The sequence below is a fragment of the Quercus robur genome, chromosome 2 (genome assembly GCF_932294415.1).
Source record: "Quercus robur chromosome 2, dhQueRobu3.1, whole genome shotgun sequence".
Taxonomy (NCBI): domain Eukaryota; kingdom Viridiplantae; phylum Streptophyta; class Magnoliopsida; order Fagales; family Fagaceae; genus Quercus; species Quercus robur.
In genome coordinates this window covers 18,820,569-18,833,046 of record NC_065535.1, presented here as the reverse complement: position 1 = coordinate 18,833,046, position 12,478 = coordinate 18,820,569, and the positions used below count along the sequence as shown (strand labels likewise).

At 34.5% G+C, this 12,478-nt stretch overlaps 1 protein-coding gene across 1 annotated transcript; it reads right to left on the bottom strand.

Annotated features, from left to right (window-relative positions):
• Nucleotides 1-11,207: 11,207 nt before the first annotated feature.
• Nucleotides 11,208-12,188, bottom strand: LOC126695848 (receptor-like protein 52). Its single transcript, XM_050392652.1, has one exon. It carries the CDS (start codon nt 12,186-12,188, stop codon nt 11,208-11,210), a length of 981 nt encoding a protein of 326 aa, XP_050248609.1.
• Between the last annotated feature and the right edge of the window lie 290 nt (nt 12,189-12,478).

Sequence of the window (12,478 nt, the reverse complement as noted above, 5' to 3'; positions counted from 1 at the left end):
CTAAGTTAAATGCAGCGAAAAATAAATTTGACACAGGTGATTTGTTTACGAATGGAGAAAACCGCTGAGGCAAAATCTCACCGGGTGAATTTAAGGTCACCACTCCTGAGAATCCACTATTATCAAAACAAGCAGTTACAAGTAAAAAGAACTCCAATACCTAATACCAACCTATAGTTGAACTCTTACCCCAATACCCATTTGGACTTGTAATGTAGCAGCAATCTCTCCTTTCAATACACGGCTCCCAGTACATGACTAACCAATGATGCACGGATCCTAGTACGTGACTAACATACCAACTTAAGGAAGATGTTGGCTGCAAAGTTCTTCAATTCATCCAACAATGAAGATCAAGAAGCTCATTGGTTACAAAACCCTTGGCATAAAGATGCAATAGCTTCTAGAAAGAATATGATGAATTAGGGCAAATTGTCTCTGGTTACAATATGCATATATTATCACTTTGCATCAAGTTGCATCACCTGTGACAGCCCTTAAAATAATCCTTATATATGTCTAGGGTTGTGAGAAAAGAAACCCTACACAAATACACATGGATATATGTGAAATCAAATCTGAAAATTCTAATTTCGTAATTCTCGACAGATATAGCTACTGTCGATTTTTAATGAACAACACTTCTTCACTTGTTTCTTGGTCAGACTTGCATAGCTTCAATACTAAACTTAAATACTTGTTTCTTGAAGTACTAAACCCATCCTAGATCTACCCAATTACAAGTAAAGTTCATTTTGTCAAAGTATTAGCCAATTTACATAACGTATGTTTCTAAGAATTCTCACATATGTCCTAACATGTTTTTGCAGAAAATTTTCCAGGTTTTTCAAAATTTCTGATTCTTTAGGATTTGATCAATCGAACCAATTTAAAAAGAAAAATCTAGTTTTGAGGCTTAAACTTTCGGGTTGTCTTGATTCCTCTCGATCAGTCGGGTCTATTTTTAAATGATTTTCGATTCCTGTCTCGATTCCTCCTGATTGATCAAAACTCATTTTTTTTTTTTTAAACAAAAAAACAAAAACATATAGGAATCAGATTACATATTCTTTAGTGTTTTTGTCTTCCTTTTCGATCCCTCTTTTGATCCCTTCTTACTTAAAATTTTTTTGTCTTTTTCTGAGTCAAAGTTTCAAAGGTTTTCTTCCTCAGCATAAGGTAAGACTCTTTTACCCCTTCTTTTTGTTTAAATTACATGCATTTATGCATTTTTCATAAAGTTTCTCAAAATTTTTGAATTAAAGAAAATTTAGGGTTTTTAGTGATTTTGAATAATTTGATCCAATTTTTTGGATGGGTTTTTGTTCATGCATCATATAAACATGATTCTCATGCTTTAATTTCAAAAAATTTATGATTTCTTCAAAAATCTCGAAATTTGGGTTTATGTGTTTTTGAGAGAATTGGGGATTTTGTTCAATTGGGCTAAATTGATTATAATTGACTCTTGATATTGCTTAATTGAGTGATTATAATAGGTTTTATACTTGTTGTGGGGTTCAATTGCTCAGTATAAGAATTTTTGAAAATTAGGGTTTTCAAAATTGGGGTTTTTGATAATTCTCTAATTTTCTTGGTCAATTTTCAAAATTGTCATGAAATTGAATTGTTTTAGAGCATTAGATCATGTATCATCTATGCACCAGTGTCATGCATCATATAGTTTTTCAAAAATTTCTTGTTATCCTCTCTCTAACTTAATCTGATGTAGTCTACCTTTTTTTGTTTTTTTTTTTGTTTAATCTTTAGACATGGCTCCTAAGGCTGGTAGGAAATTCAAAACCAAAAAAAATAGAAACCCTACTTCTTCTTCTTCTGCCTCACCTTTGGTTGATAGGGTTAGGTTTCTTTCTTATAAGACTAAGGAAGTCTATGAGACCTTAACCAAGTATAGGTCAATATGGGGAGAGAGAGATTGTTTTAGATGAGTGAGATCCTTCTATACGTAGGAATCTAGTGTCTAGGAATTGGGTTTCTTTATGTGATGTGTCTGATCCTCCTCTTGCTACTTTGATTAGAGATTTTTTCTCAAATCACTCTATTTATTCTGAGGTTATAGTTGGTCATTATTTGACTTCTTGGATTAGAGGTAAAGAGTTTAGGATTACTAAACAAACAATTTTCAAAGCTCTAGGTGTACCTTTAGTTCGTAAACCCACATATCCATACACTGAGTTTTCTCCTATAGATGATATCATGTCTTTGCTTTGTGGTAGGTCAATTTCTTGGGAATCTGAACCAAGAATAAACTCATGTGAGTTTACTGAGCTTAACTATCTCTATTTAAGGATATCTTGCCATATTATCTATCCTATCTCTTATGTTCATACTATTCCTATAGATAGGTGTGCATTCCTTTATGCTCTCATCACTGATGGATCTATGTGTTTTCCTTCTCTTTTCATTCAAACTATTGTTGATAGTTATAGGAGTAAGTGTAAAGCACAAAAACTGTTATTTCTTGTGTATATATATAGGGTCTTGAACTTTCTAAGGTTATCCAACTTTCCTCCTCTAGAGTTAGTTTGTATCACTTCCCCTATAAGAGCCACTTTTCTTAGATAGCGACAGGCTCAGATGAAGAGTGTTGGACCAAGCACTGGGATTTCAAAGAGACCAAGAGGTGAGACTTCTACTGCAGCTCTCGCCTTTGGTGATATGATTGCTACTGAGGAGGTACATGTGGATCCTACTACTGTTGTGGATCCTTCTGGTGATGATGACATTGTTGACCCTATAGTTACCCTTCCTCTATCACTCTGTGCCATGATGAAGTCCTTTATGACTACTCAGGCAGCTCATGGGCAACTTCTTGATGAGTTACTTACTGAGGTGGCTGCCATGAGAGCTGATTTTGCTGAGTACAAGTGTGTTTTTCCACCTCCTCCGCCATCTGATGCTTGATGGTGGCCTTTGACAACTTGTATTTCGGCACTACAAGAAAAGAGTCTACTAGCGAGGGTAAAATGCACAAGCAAAAATTCAAATATAATCACAAAAGGTTATTAGCGAGGGCATATGGCCCTCGAAGGCCATCGTATTTGCTCTTGTTACTAAAAGAGATTTTGCGACCATACCTTTGCAAATGGATAATTTACGAGGGCAATCCACCGTCGTTACTGAACAAATCTGCCCTCACAAATATATCACCAAATGACAAGAAAAGTTCACGACTTATTTTTAGCGAGGGGAAGCAATCGTCGTTAACAACTATTTGTGAGGACCTTTATACCTCGCAATTAGTTATTTGCAAATTCCAAATTGACGACATACTTTTTAGCAACAAATAATGGTATCGCTAAAATTTATTTGTGAGGGTTTTTAACCTCTCGCAACTTATTTTTAGCGAGGGGAAGTAGTCGTCATTAATAACTATTTGTAAGGACCTTTATACTCTCGCAATTAGTTATTTGTGAATTTCAAATTAACGACGAGAGAAATAATGTCGTCGCGAAAATTTATTTGTGAGGGATTTTAACCCCTCGCAACTAGTTAACAATAATAGTGACAACATTAAGTTGTCACTTAAAACGTTTTTGCAAGGGGTTAAGGGGCATCGCTATTCTATAAATTACGAGGGACTATTGTCACTATAAAGTTATTTATGACCAAATTTTTATGTCATCAATGGTAATATTTTATATAATTTTTAAAATATTTTATTATTTATTTATTTTTAATTTATTTTATATCATTTTTGTTTAACTATCATATTACAATAGTACAATAATTACTAAAAATTGATCCATCGAATGATAAAAATTCATATAAATTCAAACTTTAAAATATAGAATATACAAAGAAATCTTGAAATTAAACCTTGTTTTAAACTTAAACAACTAGAATTATAACAAGATCTATATTAGTCTTCCTCTGAGTCACTCTCCAAGCTATTTTCGACCTCCTTGTTATTGTTTGAGTTGCCCTCTTCATCTCTGCTAGTGCCATCCTTAAAATAAATAAATAAATAAAAACATTAAATATGAGTTAAAATGAAACAATTAAAGTGAATTTGTATTTGTATCAATGCTTCAATAAATAAGTACACATATTACTATATCAAATCTAATCATATAATAATATATCATAAACAATAGTAATAAATTTTTTTTTTTTAATTTAACAACGATAATAACTTAATTTGATTACTTAAACCATTATCAAAATTAAATATAAATTAAAATAATATAACAATTCCAAATTTATGTGCAACAGCCAATAAGGCCCTCTACACAATCCAAAGCTTGAAGTCAAGAAAAATATATCTTGGCCCTTGAAGTTAACAAAAGTGAAACTTCAAGTCCAAACCTAACCACTGGTTACAACAAGTTCACCCAATGCAAACCTTGGCCAATACTATTAAACTATGTAAATACACAATAAAATTTAAAGCTATTTGATGATAATATAATATACCATTTCATATTTGTACTTGGCCACTAGTACAGAACCAGCAGCGGAGAAAATTTTAGACTTATTTCTGTTTCCCTTATTTATCAAACTTATGTCCTGCACACATAATTCACACACTAGAACATTAGTTTCTATGAAAATATTAACAAATAATGGTTAGAGAGAGAGTGAGAGAATTTATGACATGTATTTCATTTATACTCACCCCCCAATCTCCCTCCATCCATTTATCTACCATCTCTTTCCAAAAAGGTGTAAGAATGAAGGAAGGACCATTCTTGTAATGATCTTCTTTCTCTTTGTACTTCTGAAAAATAGGATTTCTAATGCGAAACACCCAATCAGAATAGCGGTGTTTCACTGATTCTACAAATGCCTTCTTCACTTCCTCATCTAGCTGCTTATGCTTAAAGCGTTGAGCTCTGTATCAAGCATATAAAGTCTCTAGCTTAGAATTTGGGTATTTTGTAAAAGTTCTCCAAGCTCCATTAAGTTTTTGGTGAAAAAGAATGGTAATCTCTCGAGTGGCTTTTGGTGTAATAATTCTGAAAATTGAAATCAAACATGTTAACAATATCATATAGCTATGATACCATAATTAATTTCAATAAACCAACATAGCAATAAGTCACTCACTTGCCATCATAAATCTCAACCTCTATTTCACCATCTCCGGCATTGATGTCTTTAGCCTTTCCTCGACCCCTCTTTTTTACCGCACTAGTACCTATTGATAAAACAAATAATAATTTAAATTTGGTAAAGAACGTGTACCTATTGACATAATTATCTAGAATTATGTCAATTATTTAATAAATAATGCTAGTGCCACAAGAAATTGATTCTTCCTGTCACTGGGAAGAAAAAAATAAAAGAAAAAGAACCTCTCCCAATAAGGGAAAGAATCGTATAATAATATTGTGAAATAAGTTAATAACAATACATGTATCACTATTTTTTTTTTTCACTAGATTAATAGATTATGACATTAAAAAATGAATTTAGGACACAAAAAATTAAGAGTTTAAATTAATAGTTGTGAATTTTAAGTAAGCCAAATGGGCAAAATTCCATAAAGTCAGCCAAAAAAATTGTAATAGTTTAAACAATAATTAATTACACATCACAAACTAAGTACACCAATAATATTGTAAAATCATTCGTACGAAGTCAATGCACTCAACATCTGATTTGATACGAATGGTACCTTTAATTACTTGAGTGCATTGACTTCCTAACTGGAGATCATAATTGACTTCAGATGAATATTCAATTTAGCAGAAGAAGACTTCACGTGGAAAGATAAATCTACTTCAAATGCTACTTTAGTGGCAGCGAGGCTTCCACTATCGGTATCAAGCCCTTTTGTGGGCCAAATCACAATCCAACAATAATAGGGTAATGTTAGTGAACAGCCATTATCGGATTAAGAGTTTTAAGCTCCAAGGTTTTTGGCAAAAAAAAAAAAATAATAATAATTAAAGGATAGAACTGAGTGACGTGTATGGGATAAAGATCTCATTATTCACATTTACACAAGATCAGGCCTAAAATTCAGGCAGAGCTTCAAAAATGTACTCTTAATAAACTTATAGGTTTGAGAGAGAATCAACAGACCAAACAAAAGTTGTATATGACAGTTACAACATCATACTTCTACAAATAATAGCTCTTACCTCCTTTAATGTGAGTATAATTCTCACTGACTATAAGAAAGGCCTTTGTATTCTCCTCTTCCAAGCTTATCTACACAAGCATACAAAGGTTTAACAAATTTCAGCTAAAGAAATTTAACAGCCCTTTTTAATACTGTACAGAGAAGGCTGCCGCTTCACATATAGGGCTGAAATCATAAATGTTTGTAAGGAACCAACTAACTACAATTAACATGCCAAATGAGCTGAAAGAAAGTATTTATGAACTTACCAGAAAAGCATAGGTCCATGAGATGTGTTTGCAATATCTACAATGTAAAATGCCAAAAGCAACTGATTTCATCTAAATATGTATTAACTATAAAGTATAAACCAAACTTCTCCCCCAAAAGAATACCTATTCAAATGTGATAAGAAACAACTAATTGTGCCAAATCACCTCTGGCTGTAATTCAAGTAGATAATCTTCATTATGAAAAGAAGTGAAACAATGGAACCATGAGAATGTAGTACAGCCGCATTCCACATAAACTGTTTGTTGGAGATCCTTTGAAACGAGAATACAAGCACAGGTGCCAATCTCTGAATTGCAAGTTGAATAGCATGAAAAATGAAAAAATCTCACATAATACAGATGCAAAACAATGAGTTCAGGTGCCAATATTGATGAAGTGAAATTTGCATGCACTACTTGTAACTAACATTGACTAATTGACCTTGATACATGAATGAGCCCAAATCTGAGTTTCCCATTTGAGTTACAAGTACCTAACACATGCATTTAACTATCCAGTTTAAGTTTTTTTCAATTTCCTTCCCCATTGTGACTTTTGAAAGTGGCGAATGTTTAAATGACAAAATGATTCATTGATCAGAAATAGCAGGATATTCACTTCAATCTGGATCCAGTGAAGTGGTTACCTCCTGATTCAATCTATTTTAAGATAAATGTTGCTGGTTTGAGCTTCAAAGATAGGACTGGAGGTGTGAGAGCGGTGATTCATGATAGAGCAGGTGAGGTGTTTACTGCATTGTCTGAGAGAGTTTGTGATTCATCGTTGATTAAAAGAACGTGTATTACTCCTCTCTCACATATAGTGCAATGGAGTCATGTCACGGAATTTAGTAGAGTGATTGTGGAATGTGAAGACACTGGGATGAAAATGCACTTACAAATGTAGCATGCTATTTTGTTGAATAAGGACAATTGCTAAATGATATTAGGCAAAACATGTTAAGCTAAGAATGTGTTTCTTTCCAATTTGTGCAGTAACTTCACAACTCGAGAGAGCTAGCAAAGTTTTCTCAGCAAAAGAGCCTCAGGTGTGGCTTGAGGATTGTCCTTTCTTCTTGCTCCCAATTGTACACAAAGATATATCTAAATAATAATTATAGCTATAGCCTTTATTCAACCAAAAAAAAAAAAAAAAAAAGACAATGAAAGGGTGTTTTGGATTAATTCAAGGAAACCCAACCTCCTTAACACTTCAATTTGCAGTAAAAGTTTAATATCTTTATCATATTTTTACAAAATAAAGAATCGGAGCTCAGACATGTGACGACTATAACACATAATTGTGACAGTTTTTCTTGTTGGTCACAAATATTTCACATTTTACCAAGTATTTGCGAGGGCTTTATTTTGCCATTGCAAATAAGATTTTTTGAGAGGACTTTTTGGGTCCATCAAAAATTCTTGGTTGCTAATAGGCATTTTTCTTGTAGTGATCACCAGGGGAGGAACATATGTTTGATTACAAGCTACATTTTCCCTGCTCCAATAACAAAGCAGAGTATGAAGCCTTGTTACTAGGATTGAAGGCTGCCAAAAGACTGGCATAAAGAAGCTGAAGGAATTTAGGGATTTCGAGTTAGTCATTAAGCAGGTTTAAAGTGAAAACTATGCAGAGATACTAGTTTTCAATTTCATTTAAAAAGAGAGATAAAATAGTATTATTAGGTGGGCATGTATGATTCTCATAGGGACAGAACCACACTTGGACCAGGGGGGTGGGGGGCAATGGCCCCCCAGCAATTTTGTTCTATAAAATTACAATTTTGTTTCCTTTTAACAATATCATTGATTCTTTTAAGCATAATGCTATACTCACAAACTTTTTTATAACATTTTTACAAACTATTTTGGTAGCAAATTCTTATTGGTTCGCATATGGGCACATCACTCACATAATTTTTTTACTTATCAGTAATCACTTATTACATCAGTAATTTATAATAAAAAATAAAAAATAAAATAAAAAAACTTGTGGCTCTAGCATTTTCCTCATTTTAGTGACCATAAAAAAAATTTATAGATCTAAAATATAAAACAAAATATACAAGCCCAAAAAAAAAAAAAAAAAAAAAAACTCAACAACAAAAATTACTAGTAAAACTAAACACAAAATTAAGCTCAATTAACTAATTTTATCCAAAATAAATAACTTTGCCTTTTAAAAAATTCTAAACAAAAATAATTTTGTTCTTACCCACACACACACACAAATTTTTTTTTAAAAAATCTCAACAACTAAGTAGTAGAATTAGAAATTGAAACTATCGTACACAGTCAATAATAAAACTGGCCCCTAACTCAAACTTCTAGGTTCAGCACTGGATTCTCAATAGCTAATTGTAGGTAGTATAATTAAGTGGGTGTGATTCTCTAGGCCATGAAGAATATGATGGAAGCATACAATAATGAAGAAGCACTTTGACAGTTCCCATGTGGAGATTCCGTGGTGACACGTGGGCCATTTTTAAGATCTCAAGGAAGACTTTGGGACATATTAATTTTCTGTTTCTCATCTTCATCCCAAAAAAAAATCAAAGTAAAATGATCCATATTTATTTTAATTATTAATTTTCTGATAAGTCTGATCCATTTTCTAGTTGGATCGTAATTGGCATCACATAGTTTGAAGAGTTCATTGGACAAATTAATAAATGTTCACATCGCAAATGATAACTCCCAAGATATCTCTAATCTATACACCACCACCACCACCACCACCACCACAACAACAACAACAACAACAACAACAACAACAACAAAAAAAAAAAAAAAAAAAAAAAAAAAAAAAAAAAAAAAAAAAACTTATTATCTAAAAGGATGTTGCTTGGTTTCACATCTGCATGACTCCATTAATGATTGGAGGTGTAAAATTCTTAGAGAAATCATCTAAATAAAACTCACAGAATTTCATTGATGAAGAAAAGAGTTTTACAATCAATTGAATTGAAATACATAGCCTAATCCTACTTATATACAGTTCTAGTAACAATCAGCGTAGTGGTACACCATGCCTTGCTCCAAGGGCTTATAAGGCATGCGTGGGACGCTTCTCTTGCCGATGTGGGTCTAAGGTGTCACAGTGTCAAAGCACCCCAAAAATCCCAAACCCCATACTTGGTACTGAGAGCAAAACCGTGCGGGCTTGGCTCCCCAAAGTGGGCAATCAACGTGCCTGGGAAAATCCCCACACAAGAACCATCTTAACATTACATGTGGCATCCAGAATTAACAAATTCTCTAACTGCCTAACTTCGTGGAACTAACTCCTCAAAGTTATGGATGAATAACTCATGATAAGGAACTTCTTTAATTACTTCTAGAAGATCTGTGCTAGCCCAAGTAGGTTCTAATGCTATCCTTGTTGCTTGGCTTGTGCACCTTTGCTCATCAAGTGCTGCACTTGCTGCTGCTTGACTCATGCACCTTAGCTCACCAACTCTGCTATGATGCTCTGCATTGCCATCTATAGTTTTAACAGGAGGTGAGCACTAAGACGTTTGATGCTCTACTGTTCCTATGCAACCGCCAATCCAGTCTATGATTTTTGAGTACTCATACACAACAAGTTTTGAATTATCAAAGGAAATAAAACAGAGTAACTTCACTAGATATGTTGGTATTTTAACTTATGCAAGAAATTATTTTTCAAGCTACTCCTCCAGATTTTGGTTATTCTAAATCCTCATCATAGTAACATCATTTGAATGATTAACAACACCACCATTTGCCTTCCCTGATCCACAACTATCAAATATGTTATTTTCTATCAATCCTAATAAGATGTCTCATTTTGTGAAATAAAGCCTTGGAATGAGGTAAGCTTCTATGTGGATGTGGAAATTAATCCATGCTTTCTCTTACGATGAAATCTAACCACGAATAGTGAAGCTAACAAACGCAATAGAGCAGCTGCCACCATACATATTATTAAAACAAGACACTGGGATGGATGTTTGCTTGATTTTTGGGGCTCTACCTCTGAGTCACATTTTCTAATGTTCAGAGTTGGCTTACTCACAAAAAGTGCTAAATTGTTGAAGAAACTGCTGGCATATGCATCATTTTCGAATTGTATCGGGATCCTCCCAGACAAAAAATTGGAAGAGAGATTGAGCAAAGCAAGTCTCAGGAGGCCAAGTTGTGGTGGGATTGGGCCAGAAAATTGGTTTTCTGACAAGTCCAACACAGTTTACCTGCCAAATTGCCTAATTCCCAAGGAATAGTCTAGAAATTTTATTTCGGCGAAGGTTTAGAGTATTTAACGTTTTCCATGATATAATATCTGGTGGAAGGGAGCCTGAGAGTCGATTTTGATCAAGAAAAAGAGTTGTTAAATAAGGAAGAGATGTTAATTCTTGAGGAATTGTGCCAGTTAAGAGGTTATTACTAGCCTCAAATACCTCCAAATTTCTCCAGGAAGACACTCCAACTGGAATTGTACCAGAAAAGTTGTTATTTATTTCCAATCTTAAGAGATTCCATGCCACACTCTGAGGAAGCTCGCCTGTAAACGAATTGTCGCTTAAAATCAAGACACTCAAATTCAACGATGTCCATAGGCCACTAGGAATATCCCCAGAAAGCCTATTATTGTAAACAGTCAATTTTCAAACCATTGCAATTGCCAAGCGACTTAGGCAATTCTCCAGTGAGGTTGTTGATAAAAGCTACCACACCCACCAACCTTTCGTTATCACACAAGTGTCCTGGCAACTTGCCTTCAAGCTTATTGTCCGCAACCTGGAACTCTACAAGCATAGAATACCGCCCAAAGTCCGGAGGCAAAGTCCCGGATAAATTGTTGCTAAACACTTTAAGGAACATCAGACTTGGAAGACAGCCAATATTGTCTGAGATTTTTCCAGATAACTGATTGAAAACAAACTTATATCTTTCATGTTTCTGAGTCTGCCAAAATCATCAGGTATGCTTCCAGTCAATTTATTATCGAAGAGGTCAATAAAATCAATGTTTAATGCTTCAACAACCCGAGGAATCTCCCCAGACAATTGGTTTCTATAAAGAAACACAATACTTAAATTCTTTGGCATAAACAAACTGCTCGGAATTTTCCCAGTCAGATTGTTTATTGCCAAATCCAAATGCACCAAAGCCTCCATTTCTCCAATCGTGTCTGGGATTTCCCCATTCAAATTAGACGCAGTAACCCATAAAAACTTAAGCTTCTTCAACTCCGTGAAACTCGAAGGCAACTCTGCTGCTGTCATGTTTACATTATATGCCAACTGCAGTGACTCAAGTTTAAACAAGTTGCCTATATCTGGCGGGAAAGAACCATTAAACGCACACTGGAAAAGCTGAAGCGTCCTTAGCTCTGTTAACTGTCCAATAGATGCTGGAATGTTACCATAGAAGTTGTTGGCTCCAAGGTTGAGGCGGCGCAGGTGAGACAAGCGGTGAATGTCAATGGGGATTGTGCCGTTGAAGTAATTTTGCGAGAGGTCGAGCTCTTCAAGCTTGGAACAGTTGTAGAGAGCTTTAGGAAACTCTTGAGAAATGAAGTTGTATGAAAGGTCAATGACTGTGAGGTTCTTGAGGTCACAGATGAAGGGTGGGACTGTTTGGTTGATGTTCTTGTTTTGAAGAAGTAGTTGGGTGACTAAGCCGTTGGTGCAGGTGATCTCTGGCCAGTTACAATGGTGGGAGGAGTTTAAGTGGCTTAGAGATGGTGGATTTTGCCAGTGGCTTAGAGATGGTGGGTTTTGCCAATGTTGCTTTAGTTTCAGGAGGACTGTTTGTTGTTCTTTGTCAAGGAAGGAGAGGAAGATAGTTGTTATGGTCATTTGGAATTTTGGACGTTAAGTTCGGTTTCTCAACTCAAAGATGAGCAATTGGCGAGCAATTACTAAGAATTTGCTTAATTTTATAGGGCGTGAACTAGGGAAATTTACGTTGGGGTCCAATTATGAGAAAACTTTGCACCATTTTGTAAACTAATCATTCGGGCCAGTTTAAGAACTGGGTCACCGGTTTTCCAACAGGTCAGCCCTAGTTTAATAATTATGATTTTAGCTTTTAATGGGTTTTAAAGTATTCTCTATTTTAGCATTCAATTGATTTTAGAGCACTGACT

Excerpts from the sequence above, each read along its gene's own strand:
- LOC126695848 (XM_050392652.1), bottom strand. The coding sequence starts at position 12,188 with ATGACCATAACAACTATCTTCCTCTCCTTCCTTGACAAAGAACAACAA.